Genomic DNA, 14,005 nt, shown 5'->3' on the forward strand with positions numbered 1-14,005 from the left:
CACTCATCCCGTCTGCAGCAAACACGTCCACTCACACGTGCACACTCGCATACGCGGCTTACTTGTGGTAGGGTGTAGTGTTATGTGTGTACACGCTGGAGTAAAGCCTCCTGGTTTTAAATCTTAGCTCTATCACCTGCTGGAGGTGCAGCCTCGTTGTGCCTCAGTTTTCTCATCTGTAAAATGTGGATGTGAAGGGCATAATGCAGAAGCACCTGGCACCCAGTGAGTGCTCACTGAAGGTTCATTCTTCTGGTCATCCTCACACCTGCACCCCACCACACGCACTCATCTCCCCCTGCACTCACATGCAGTGACATCTGTACACTCCCAGCCATACACACAGATGCCAGCCCCTGCCCTACCCACTTGACCTTGGACCCCAGCCAAGGCCAGCCCTGCAGAAGCAAGGACCAGGCTCTTGTCTCATCCTCCCAAGGCAGACGGAGGAAATGGGCTCCAGGGCCTAAGGCTGGACTCCCTGGTGTAGAGGCCCCTGTCCCACACGCTCTGCCAGCTGGACCTAACCCCAGCATTCTACTGGGGACGACCTGCTGGGCCCAGTCCTGCCCAACCTTCGAAGTCCAGCCTGGGCCCTTCCAGAAAACTCTTGCTGCAACGTGTTTCCCCTGCCTCTCAAGTCTCAGGCCCTTCATTGTGGGCCCAGAGCACACACATAGCAGATATCCACTAACAAATCCAGCAATGCATTCTGGGCCTTTTCTTTGGACCCCATCCATTGCTGGGAGCTGGGGATACCTGGGTAAATAAAACTCAGTTCTTGGTCTTGGCAAGCTCTGCATCATAGGGGAGCACAGACAGGTACCACATAGCTCCCTGTATGCAACTGTGTGCAGAGGGCTGGTGGGCTGCAGTAAGTCACAAACAGGCCTGAGCAAGCAGGAAGGGGGAGGGGGAGGAGAGCCACAGAGGGTGCTGAGCACCGCCTGGACCCTGCCTTCATCCTGAGTCGTCCTCACGAGGGTCTGCAGGACAGGCACAGACCTGGAGAGTCCTCTAGTGACAGGAGAGGAATGCCGCTTCTGGATTCGTACATTTGAAAAAGACCACTGTTGCCTACTCAGAACCAAGTGGTACAGGTGTGATCTCATTTAATGCCATGAAAGCCTCATAGTAACTCTATGGGGTGATAAATTAGAAATGAGGAGCCTGCGGCTCAAAGAGGTGCCGTGTCCTGCCTGCTGTCACCCGGCTAGTGAATGTCAGAGCCACACCCACCCACAGGCCTGTTGGAGTCCTCATAGCCAGCGTGGAGCTGTTTCTTCTCCTCGTTCTTTCCAAAGACTCAAGTCTCAAGACATTTCTTAGTCCAGCCTCTTAAGAGAGAGTGACCTTGGCAAGTCACTTAACCCATCTAGCCTCGCTCTTCCCACGTGTCAAGAGCTGCCACAACAAGCCTCGCAAGAGCCCTCCAGCTCTCAGCTGCCCGTGATTCAATGTCAGCTCTTGATTACATCCTAATGGGCAGTGGAAATAGTAGGGAGAGACTCCTCAGAAAGGGTAATCGGAAAGTTGTTTATTTCACTTGGGCTTCTACAAGCATCTGCTATACGCAAAGCACCAGACAGGAGATCCTTGAGAGCAGGGACCCCCCAGCCCTCCTAGTGCCCCCGGCAGGAAGGCTCTGCCATTGAGGGGCGCTCCTGCCAAGCTCCAAGCCACCCCCAGGGTTTCTGCAGCACCACGGAGCTGTCTGTCCTAACAGACCAGCATGAGTGATTGTTGATCTAGGAGCCTGTTTCTGCTTCCAGATCAGGAGTTTTGGTGCCTCCAGGATTTAGCACGGGGACTATGGGTGCAGTGTAGATGTTTTTAAATGTTGCTTGCACTGAATTGAATTGGAACAGATTGAATTCAATTGAAAATCCAGTTGAAGTAAATTCGAATTAAAAATTGCAGGAAAGAGTGTAAGAGTGAAGAAATGAAGAGGTTGTTATCCTGTCTTCTTTTGAGAAATTAATCATATTATAGGGGAGTGGGTGCCGGTCCAGGGATCCTGGGTAATTCCAGGCCATCAGAGCCGAGGATGAAGTGACGTGTACAAATGGTCAGAGCTGCGGGACTCAGGGAAAGGACCCTCTGTGGCCTTTGCTCGTCTGAGCTGATTTACCAGAGGAGGAGAGATCTGCGTGGGGCCTCGAGGATGGATGGATGGGGAGAGCTATCCTGAGGTTATTGTAGGTGGAGGGAACAGCCTAAGCAACAAGTAGATGGGGCTGTGCATGGCAAGGGGACCAAGAGGACAGCCTGGCTGGGGCAGGGGATTCAAGTAAGGAGGTGGGAGGGAAAGCCAGATAAGCAGGGGTAGCCGGCTGGGCAAGGTCTCTGATGTCCAGCCTCAGAGTTTAGATTTTTATCTTTTAAGCAGCGGAGGACCATTGAGTAGTATTGAGCAAAAGAGTGGAATAATCAAAGCAGAGTTTTAGAACATGGTTCCGAGAGCAATCGATGCACAGGAAGGATTGGGAGCAGAGGGGGCTGTGCTGGTCCAGGCAGGAACAAAGGGGGCCTGAATTTGAGGAGTCGCTTGGAAGCACACTGGGGGCCAAAATGGAAGAGCAATGGATATGAGCGGGGTAGTGTTGAAAATAAAGAACCGGAAAGCCATGGAGCCATGGGTACAGAGCCATCAGGACAGACGCTGGCGTGAACCACTGCCCAGCAGGGCGGGGGCCTCCAGGCCGGATGGGGTGGAGGGAGTGGCTTGCAGAGGAAAGGACGCTGCGGCGTGGCGGTGGACACCATCTAGTGAACCTGGCCAGAGCTGATGCCGAGGTCTGTCGTTTGCTCCTCCATGTGCCCTGACCAAATGTACATGTCATGTGGTCCTTAGCTCCGATGGCCTGGAATTACCAGCGACCTGGACACCCGCTCTCCTGCAATACGACCAACTTCTCAAAAGGAGACAGGGTAACAGCGTCTTCGTTTCTTCACACTTACCAAGGCCCGGCACATTCTTTCCTTAATCTTCAATTACAGTTTAATTCAACTTGATTTTCAATTCAACTCAATTCAGTTCAATAAACATTTAAAAACATAGGGGAGTCAACGGGGGAGCGGGTTTGATGAGGAAAACAACTGAGACTAGGGATTCAGGGTTGGATTCGGCCAAATAATAATATAACAAATGATGAATAGTGGGTAGCAAGAAGTGCACTCCCAGAATCAGGATATGTCAAGAGGCAGGACAACTTGTGGGTCGTCCAACCCCGTGGAGTGGGAAGTGCTCAAGGCTTTGTCTGTGTTTGCTTTGGGGGTTGTGTCCATATGGGTATTTTAGCTGCAAGTAACAGACAGCACAACTTAAATTAACTTGAACAGTTCCCACTGAGTCATCTCGCTGACAAGAAGTCTGGGTCGGGCCTTTCCAGGGTGAGGTTAGCAGCTTGACAAAGTCAGGGTGCCGTGCTGGTGTTGCCACGGCTCTCTTGGCTTTCCCCTCGTAGTCACAACAGGGCTGCTGCAGCTCCGAGCGTGCAGTAAGTAGCATACAGGAGGTGGGGGTCCAAGGGATTTTTCTTCATGTGACTCATGCCTCTTATCAGAGAGGGAAATCTGCCTCAGATCCTTCTAGAAGACAGTCCTGTGTAGCTCCCTAGGTCCATGCCTACTACGCTAGACACTGTCAAATGGGAATGTGATTGCCACTGATTGGCTCCTACCATTCATGAGTGATCTCTTGGGACTGGCACGTTGTCATCCGCACAAAATCACAGTTCTTTTCAAATGCTAGGAGGGAGTGCCTCTGTTATCAATTTTTACAATAATGCTGCATAATAAACCACCCCCAAAACTCAGTAGCTTAAAATAAAAATATCTATTTAACTCAGAAGCCTGCAGGCTGGGCAGTTTCTGTGGGCTCAGCTGGATCTCACCGGCCTAGGGGTTGGCTGGCTGTTGGTTGATCGAGGCTGGCCTTGACTGGGACGGCAGGAGGAACATGGCTCTCCTCTGCCTGTCTCTCATCCTCCAGCAGGCTAGCCCAGGCATGTTGTCATGACAATGGCAGAGTGCAAGAGAACAAACCCAATGTGCAGCTACGTTTCAAGTGTCGGCCTACATTGTGCCTCCTTATATCCCCCACTGGCCAAAACAAGTCACGTGGTCGAGCCCAGTTGGAGGGCACTGCAAGGTTCCATGGCGGAGGGTGTGGACATAAAGAGGGGTGAAGCATTGGGGTCATCATTGCAACCTACCTCAGGGGGAATGGCTGCTAAGGAAGCAACTGGTGTTTGCCCTACAAGCTTTGCCACGCCTCCCCCTTCCTAATCTAATCTGTGCACAAAGACAAACTCATATCAAGGGTGAAAGGAAGAGGTTTTAAATAACCTGGGGTGGAGAAACAGGACCCAGCCTAGGAGCCAAAATATTGGGTCTCTATGATCCCATTGTTAGGATGCTGCAAAACCCTGGGAGGGTCGCTTCACCTCTGTGGTCCTCGGTTTCTTTATCTGTAATGCTGGAGTGAAAATCCTTGTTCTATATGCCTTCTAGGATTCGGAGATGGTTAAATAGGGTAATGAATGCAGAAGTGCTTTGTGAGTGAAAAGCATGATTCCCACAACCATGATTCACTGCAGATATTTTAAGAGAGATTGATTAGGGAAGCAGCCAGGAAGGAAAGCTCATCCCAGGCAAACAGAGCCTAGTCCTCGGTTGGGGTGGGCCGAGAGGAGCCTCTGGTCTCCTTTGGGAGCACGCTGATGGGAAGGAGCTCTGACATTTGCTACCGGGGAATGTGGGTCACCATGCATTACACGGGGCAATGCGCTTGGCTGATAAGAAGGTCCCAGTGGCCTCTGCTCCAGCCTCCAGCCTGTCCCAGTCCTCATGTCCTGGGTCCCCAAAGCTCACACACCTGCTAATGCTGTGCATGAGTCTGAAAACCAAGCAGGTGGGAGCAAACTGTGCACTCTGGACCTCTCCGGGTAACAGGTGTGAAAAGGCAGCATCATTCCGCCAAACCTAGAATGTCTGAGATACATTGGGAGGGGACAGGCCTGGGTGTGTGTTTGGGGGTAGCTTTGTGGCCTTTCCCTCCTTTGCTAAGGTCAGCTGATATCCTCTTCGTCGTCCCCACCCAGTCTGGTGCCAGGAGGCACTGGGCCCCTGTTTGGTCCAGAGCCTTCTCCCAGTCCCTGTACCTGGGTTTGGGACTGTTCAGGAGGGCTGGGGGTCCCTGATGCCTACGGCCATGGCAAAGCTTGTCTGGGAGCTCTCCGGGATGCTCAGGTTACGGGGATGTTTCTCTGCCCTCCCCGGCAGAGTGGACTGATGGACACCGATCAGATTGCTATCCCGACGTCCAGCCCGCAGGAATGGGAATGAGAGCAGAACAGCCCCAGGCATGTGGACCAGGGATTGTTTTGGAAACTGGCTCTCTGTTGGAAGGCTTCTGAAGTCGGCTGAGTAGGGGGACTCTTTCTAGATCAGGAGATACTGTAACAGTTGAAAGTAAACTTTAATGCAATGCAAACTAGCTTAAGCAATAAATAAATAGAGTAGGGATTTTTTTCATTTCAGCATATTACAGGGGTACAAATGTTTAGGTTCCATATATTGCCTTTGCCCCACCCGAGTCAGAGCATCAAGCATGTCCATCGGGGGTGGGGATTTATTGGCTGCCTTCACTGGAAAGTTCAGGGGTAGCGTTAGCTTCAGGTACTGTCTGCTCCGGAGGCTCCAATGCATACCATCAGGACTTCTTCCTCTCTCACTCCTGCGCTGTGGGAATCCTTCTCAGTTCTATGTTGGTGACACTCAGACTTACATCCTCCCTATTTGAAGCTGAATGGAAAAGGGGATGTTTCTTACCCCCTTCTTGTGCCAGTTGTTCTAGCACAATTTCTGGGAGTCGCTCTGATAGAACCCACTGTGTCATGTCTCCATCTCTAAGTCAATACCTGCTTCTAGAGGCTGTACTGACCGGCCAGGCTGGGCCCGCGTGCCCTGCCGGGAGTGCTGGGCTTAGATCCCTCCTGAGTCACAGAATGAGAGCGGGGCAGGCGTTGTTCCCCGAAGGAAAATCGGAGTGCTGGTAGTGGGGGTGACGGAACATGCTGTGTGAACACTGAGCCCTGAGTGGGGGTGGGGCAGGGCATGGCCTGCTTGGGACCTCGCCCCCTCCTTCCAGTGGGGGTGAGTGTATAGAGAGCAGCGAGCAGGCTTGCTCCCAGGCTATGCAGAGAGAAGTTGGCAAGAATGGACCTTGAAATGGGGACGGAAATGGACTTAATTAGACCTAAGCAAGCCATTTGTCTCTAGGCAGTGACATTCAGTTTTCCCTGGAAGTCCCCAGATTAAGTGGTTTTACAAAATGCTAACCAAGGTGGAGGATAGATTTTTCAGTGTGGGGAGAAAAAAACAGTAAGTCAGTCCAATTATGGAAACTTTTGTTGCATTCCCCCTAAATGGCAGGCCCTGTGCTAAGGGTGATGGGGACCCAGCCCCCGATATCAAGGTATTCATAGCAGGACAAGGAGAGGGAGGTGAGGCCAGAGGAGGCTAATGCTGAGGGAGGAGCCCACCAAGCTGGGGTGGGGGGTCATCTGGGGAGGGGCATCTTTGCTGAACAGAGCAATAGAGGAAGGCTTCCTGGAGGAGGTGGTTGCATTAAACGTGGAAGAATGGATAGGGTTTACCAAGGAGCCTGCCCTTGGCACAGGGAGGAGACACAAATACGACCTCACCTACCTGGTCCAAGGGTTGGTACAGGTTAGGACAATAGGGCTGGAGCTGCCTCTTGTGCCCACATCCTGGAAGCAGTTTGCTGGAGATGTTTAGGGAAATTATGCCCCATGTCACACAGTGTCAGTGGTGAGAGGAAGAAGGGTGGCCTTTGGTTTAGGCTCTGCAAGTTTCCACACCCATTCTGTGTCAGAGCAGAGCAGGTGGTGTGGACAGTGGGAATTTTCTGTCCATGCCTACTTTTCAATATGCATGCATGTGTTCAGGTATCTGTGTGTACTCAGGCCTTAATCTGCATGTACACACATGTGTTTATAAACCCAAGTGTATGTCCCATCCGTATCAACATGCATGCGCGTGAACCATGTGTTTGTATGGGCACACACATCTGCTCTCAGATCTTGTCCATGCACATGTACACTTCTCTGTGGGCCACATACCTGAGTCTGTGTGTGTCCACAGACCTATAGCCAAGGCACGTGCGCACACACGAGTCTGAGTGGATGCCTGTGTGTCCATGTGTGTACACGTGTGTCTTTGTGCCCCATGGCCCTCAGGGCTCATCCGGCTGCAGGAGCTCATCATGGCCCCATCGAGATACAACATCCGCCTGAAGATCCGCCAGCTCCCCATCGACTCCGACGACTCACGCCCGCTGCTCAAGGAGATGAAGCGAGGCCGGGAATTCCGCATCATCTTCGACTGCAGCCACACCATGGCGGCCCAGATCCTCAAGCAGGTGCGTGAGCGCTGGCCGGCGGTGGGACGGGGCAGGGGCGGGTGGCTGGGGTCTGCCCGCCGCCTCTCCCACCTCCTCTTTCCCAGGTACAGGTGTGATGCCGCCAGATCTAAGCTTGGCTCCTAGCTCTGCCACTTGCCGGCTGTGTGACCTTGGGTGGTCACAGCAGCAAGACGGGCTCCGAGTTGGTGTGAGGGTGGATGATCTGCCCCAGCCGGGCCTGAGTAGACGCCAGTTTCCACCCCACCTCCGTGCTGGTGGCTGAAGCCACACGGGAGCAGAACCTGGGGGACGCAGAGGGGCCTCAGATTCTCAGGCGCAGCCCCCAGAATGCCTCACTGCCTCTCCCAGTGACTCATCCCCCGTAGCCTGCGGCACTTGGTGTTACTCTCCTATTACTGGGAGGTTTATCGAGTCTCCTCGTGCCATCTGCTCAGCTCTGCAGTGACGTGGGGGAGGAGAACGGCTCTCGGTCCGGGACGGGCCTCCGTTCCCAGCTCAGCGTGGCATGCTGGGGACGAGAGCCAAGCTCTGCCAGCCACCTAGGAAAATAAACAGCGAAATCGCCTGCAACCCCCTCCGAGGGTGCCGCAGCTGACACCAAAAACACTGATTTGAGCCGGCGCTTTGTGTAAAAGGCAATTATGTCATCCCAGAAAGCATGCTGGTGACTGGAAGAGGCATTCTGCAGTTATTTGACGCATGACCTGGCCAGGCCCAGGTGGCAAGTAGGGGACTTAGAGGGTGCAGCGGGCCATGCGCTGAGCTGGGGCCAGGGGCATTTTCAAGGCCTCGAGGGGCTCAAGTCCTGTCCTCCAGCTGGGCCCCATAAGGGATGCCCAGGCCGAGTGGCAGCCCCTGTCCCCTGCCCCCACAAAGGACGCTCCTTCGCATGGTGGCTGAAAGGCTCCTTTGAGAGTTTGAGTTCTGCTTCTACCCGTTCTTGGCGTGTGGCTCTGGAGCAAGTGGCCCCAGACTCCCTCCCCGCCTTGCAGATGGGGTCAGTAATCCCCACCCCACGCAGCACTGGGGGCTTCAGTGAGAGCAGGGAAGCGAAGAGTTTTTCCCAGAGCCCAGCATGCAGTCGGCACTTTCAGTGGCACCTTTAAAGCCACACCCCAGAAATCCCTCAGCCCTCATCCTCCTGGCCAACCGTACCCAGTGCTGCTCTTCCCCTGCCAGCACGTGGCACAGAGTAGTAGGGACAGTCATGACCTGAGGTCACTGAGCAGTTACTCTGTGCCAGGTACATGTCACTCCTCCTTCCACCATCCTGGGAAATAGGGAGGATGATCATGCTCACTTTACAGGTAGGGAAACCGAGGTTCAGGCGGAAGTAACAGACTCAAGGGTATCCAGCCAGGGAGTCGGAATCTACCCCTAGGTCTGTCTGATTTGAAAACTTCTAGAATTAGAAATGGTTTGACTAAATCAGGAATTAAACAAAGTTAAGCCCGTCTCTTACTGCAGGACTTCTCTGAGCCTTTAAGGTTATGATGTGGCCTGTGAGTCCCCAAGGTGGGAAGGAATGCATGGCATTTGCAAAATGTACTTGACCCAGTGACATTTCCCCCTAGAGCACTCTGTGGACCCAGCATTCTGAAGCACTCTGTAGAAAATGAATTATAGCCATTATTATTATAGATTACAGGCTTTCATTAAAATACGTAAACTATATATCAGGTCATTAAATACGAAATGTCCGATTTTGAAAAAAAAGCTTAGTTCATTGCATCTCAAACAAGAAGCAATACAATTAATCAAAGTATGCGCCTAAGCTATCCACACAGTTTTGCCATCTTAATGGTATTTAATAGCTTGTTTATGCCAGCAGCGAAGAAGCCTCAAGAGCGAGTGGTGATGAAATCTCGAAAGGCATTTTCAGCTGCTTGCTGATAATTGAATATTTTTCCTTGCAAGAAGTGGTCCAAAGCCTGGAAGAAGTGGTAGTCAGTTGGTGCAAGGTCTGGTGAATACGGTGGATGACAGAGAGTTTGTCTTGCAAGAGGATTGGCCTGTCTCTACTGACCAATCTCGGCTGCTTAATCACAAGCATCCTCATCATTTCATCCAACTGAGTGCGACAGACATAGCTGTAATCAATTGACCAGGTGTCATGAAACTGTAGTGGACAATACCAGCGCTGGACCCCCAGACAGACACCATTAGCTTTTCTTTTTTAATGATTATTTCAGAGTATTACAGGGGTGTAAACATTTTGGTTACATGAATTGCTTTTGTGCCATTGGAGTCAAAATTACAAGTGTGCCCATCACCAAGATAACATGCATTGTACCTGTTAGGTGTGGATTTACCCATCCTCTCCTCCCCCCTCCCACCTGCTTGGTTTCCACTGAGTTTTACCACCATATGTGCACATGAGTGTTGATCGATTAGTTCCAGTTTAGTCGTGAGTACATGTGCTTTTTTTGATGAATATTTGGTTTTGGGCTGTGTTTCAGCACTTCATCTTTATCCAACCATCGTGCTGAATGCTTGCGATTGTCAAAAAGAATCCATTTTTCATCACACATAATAATACATTGTAGAAATGGTTCGCCTTTATGTCATGACAACAAAGAAAGGCAAGCTTCGAGATGATTTCTCTTCTGATGCTTATTTAATTCATGAGGTACCCATCTATCCAGCTTCTTTACCTTGCCAATTTTTTTCAAAGGGTCCAATATTTTTGGAATATAACGTCAAACCTTGCTGCTAATCCACGTGTAAGTTGAGGTGGATTCACTTCCACTACAGCTTTCAGCTCATCATTATCCACCTTGGTCTCAGATCACCCACGTGGCTCATTTTTAAGATTAAAAGCACCAAAATGGAACTTCTCAAACCATCAACATACTGTGCATTCATTAGCGACATCCTTCCCAAACACTGTGTTGATATTTCGAGCTGTCTGCGCTGCATTGGTTCCACAACGGAACTCATATTCGAAAATAACACGAATTTTTGACTTATCCATGGTTCCGCAAAAATTGCTCTAAAAAAAATCTCTGAAAAATAATCACAAGCCAAGATGTGTGCTTGAAAGACTGAGGATGTACCTTCACAATAAAAATAAAACAAGAAGTGTCAAAGTGAAATGTCACAGATATCAACTGTCACACTTAGTACTTAAAGAAATCAGACATTTCATACTTAATAGCCCAATACAATATAGACTTCCTGATGGTAGGTAATAATAATTCTATGGCAGCCATGTGACCCACTTTGTGGTCAGCCAGGACTGGGGAAGGAGGAATGTCTCAGCCCTTCTGGGAGAGGCTCAGACTGAGGCCAGATCCCCCGCCCCCAGGACCTGGTGCTGTCAGGGAAGGGTGTACTCTGTGGGGGGAGGATGTACTCTCTGGAGCCAGCGCAGAGAGCTCAGCAGAGCGAGCCGGAGCACTGGCGAAGGCGGTCTCAGTCTCGTGCTGATTCCGTCAGCATTTCTCCAAGCGTGGCAGGCTCAGAGACGCTTACTAAAAAGAGACAACTGGACCCCACCTGGCCCTGCAGAATTCGGAATCTATCGAGAATGTGACCCAAAAATATGCATTTTAATCTGTCCCAGGTGATTTGGCTGCGCACTCCAATGCGAAATTGACTGCTGTCACTAGCCAGTACTTGTCACTGTTGGGAGGTGGCCTCAGAAAACACCTCGCTCCATGCGGCCAGCCTCCCCCAACCCACTGCCAGTCCCATCCTGTCCCCCCACCCCCACCCTGTCTTCACCCCTGGGGCGGGGAGGAGGAGGGGGCTGCTTGGGTGTCCCTGCAGGTGGCTAATGCTCTGCTTTCCTGCAGGCCATGGCCATGGGCATGATGACCGAGTACTACCACTTCATCTTCACCACTCTGGTAACGTACCCCTGGGAACTGGCACAGGGAGGGGGTGGGGCTCCTTGAGTCAAGGTCATTGTGGCCCAGCTTGGGCCAGCCCACTGGGGATACTTGCTGCAGCTAGAGGAGATCCAGGGTGGACTTGCTTCCTAAGGTGACCCTAGGTAAGGGCACAAAGATGTCTGTGTGCCCCACCCACTTTTGAGAAGCAGCATGATGTTATAATTAAGGGCAGGGACTCTGGAGCCAGTTATGAACAAAGCTCTTCTGTTCAGTGGCTGTGGGACCTTGGGCAAGTCCTTTAACCTCCCTGCCCCAGTTTCTTCCTCTGCAGAATGGGCTTCTACCTCCCATGACTGTTGTGAGTACTAAATAAGTTAATAAGGTAAAACGTGGACAGCAATGCCTGGCCCATGCAGAGCTATAGAAGTATTAGCTATTTTTACTGTCATGACCCTTGGTTCCTAGCCCCACGCTTCCCCACACACGTCTCAGGCCTCACAGAAATTGCCACTTTGGATTCTTGCAACATCCATGCTGACGTCTGCCCACTCACTGTCAGCTGGGCCCGCCCACCTACAGGCTCCAGATGGGGCCTGTCCAAACTCCAAGAACATTTAGGGCCATTTAAACCCATTAGGATAATTAGTTGTGGCCTGAGATCAGCAGAATAAAGAGCTCCCTGTGCCAAGGGGCACCGGCACTGAGCCGCCCCGCCTGGGAGCCAGACGCCCTCAGACCTCGCTGGGGCTCTTCCACCCATCCCGGGTCTGGAGCCAGTGACAGCCTCGCTGACCATCCTCTCTCTGACACGAGCCTCCTGCAGTCTGTGTTGGCCTGGCCGCTGCAGAGCTGCGGGTCTCTGTGCTCATTCATCCATTTATCCAGCACCCAGTTAGGGTGCCCCGCCCGGTGCCTAGGAGGTGCTAAGTGCTGAGGGCCTGGTGAAAGGTGGGACGTTTGAAGCCATCTTCACAGAAAAGCAGATACTGGAACAGGGCCTGGAAGGGTCAGCAGGAGTTCACCAAGGGAGAGAGAGGGAAGGGTAGTCTGCATAGAATGAACAGCATAAGTCGAGGCCAAGAGGCAGGTTAGCCCCTCGGTGGTGTGCTGGAGCTGGCGTGCTCGGGTGTGAGAGCTGGTTGCATATGTCACCCAAACCACGTCCTGTTGGTACCTTGAAATTGCCATGGTGGGAGCACTGGTGGGAAGCTGGCAAGTGCTGCAAATCAGCATGTACTTCCTTATATCCCCAACCCTCCGCACCCTGTGCCCATGGCAGAACTCAGGGGCCACCTGCATGTTCTTCTGGTCCAGGGCACAGACCTGGGCACCTGCCAGGAGCCATGTTGGGAGAAAGGGATCCTAGAAGCTAGTGACTGAGACCAGGCACCTTCTCCCCCCAAACCGCTTCTGGATTTCTGCTTCTCCCTGCCATGCTGAGTCCTGGAAAGTCACTGGAGGCTTAGGGTGAGGCCCCCAGATCCCTGATGCTCTACCTCTGTCCAGACCTGGGAGCAGAGGAACAGGCCTGGGCAGGTGGGGCGGGGCACACTCCAGGGGCCCATGGCCCTCTGCCATCCCGCCCTGGGTTCCTAGGGTGCTGAGACCAACTTCTGGGCCCTGGGGGGCTCCAGCCAGCCCTGCTTCAGTAGCCCAGCACATCCTTCTTGGACTTTCATCCCATTGGGTCACCTCCCTAGGGCCTCAGCGCCCTGGGTTGGTGTGACAAAGCCCTGGAGTCCATGATGAGAAGGCACGAGGGAGGGACAAGGAACACTGAAGAGACAGGCCAACCTTCCAGGGCTGCTGTGGGTCCCTGCAGACTGTGCCCCCCGCACACTGCAGCACAGTGTGGGGAGCAGGTCTCTGAGGCAGAGGGGCAGAATGGGAGCATCTGCTCCACCGCCTCTTAGCCGTGCACGTGGGCAGCCTACTGAAACCCCGGCCGGCTTCCTTTCTGTGAAATGGGCTAAGTGTGCTGTGATGCTTCTGGCTCCAGCTCCCTCACTTGGCCCCTCCTGACTGCAAGGAGCAGAACTCGCTCAGGTAACCTCACGTCATCAGGGAGTTCTAGAATGAACCATCAGGCCACATGGGTGGTTCTGGATCCAGAGCAACTTTGGACCTGCAGGGATTGTGGTTTTCACCCCCATGTCTGCTGCCTGCCTCTCCCCCGGTGCCCTCCCCTGCTCTGAGCTTCTGCTCCTGCCTGTTCTCTCTGTCCCCAGAGGCTTCAGCGCATCACAGCTGCCCAGGCACGTCACACCCCAGTGACCATCCCCTGCCTCTGCTCACCACCGCTCTCGCTGAGCACCACCCACTTTCCCAGGTCACATGCTGACTGGCCAAGCACTGGTCAGTGTTCTCCACAGGAAGAAGCAAGCATTTGGGGCCGGGCAATTCGTCATTCCAGAATGTCCTGCCCACCAGAGAATGTTTAGCATCTCTGAGCCCCACTCACTCATTTCCAGTCTTGGTGACAAAGAAAGAAAATGGCCCCAACATTTCTAAATGCTCCCAGGGTGGGGGCTGGGTCACCAGCCAGATGATAGAAATGTCCTTGGGACAGGGGACCACTCCTTGGCCAGTCGTCTGAGGTCTGCCCATGGGCTCAGAGAATCCAAGACGGAGCCATCGAGCAGAAGGGCTGGGACACTGGGAGGTTCCTTTAGAAGCATCCTGTGGTCAGGGCAGGAGCAAATCTGTGTATCTCATTCAC

The 14,005-nt window shown here is 52.6% G+C and overlaps 1 protein-coding gene across 2 annotated transcripts in view; it reads left to right on the forward strand.

Moving 5' to 3' along the window:
- The window catches only part of GRIK3 (glutamate ionotropic receptor kainate type subunit 3), a 217,062-nt gene that overhangs the window by 140,523 nt on the left and 62,534 nt on the right, over window positions 1–14,005 (forward strand). For both annotated transcript variants that reach the window (XM_045548241.1, XM_045548242.1), the window contains exons 4-5: window positions 7,266–7,447; window positions 11,248–11,301. In XM_045548241.1, the coding sequence (XP_045404197.1) occupies window positions 7,266–7,447; window positions 11,248–11,301 (236 nt within the window). The remainder of the gene's footprint in view (window positions 1–7,265; window positions 7,448–11,247; window positions 11,302–14,005) is intronic.

This window comes from Lemur catta, chromosome 3 (genome assembly GCF_020740605.2).
Source record: "Lemur catta isolate mLemCat1 chromosome 3, mLemCat1.pri, whole genome shotgun sequence".
NCBI lineage: Eukaryota > Metazoa > Chordata > Mammalia > Primates > Lemuridae > Lemur > Lemur catta.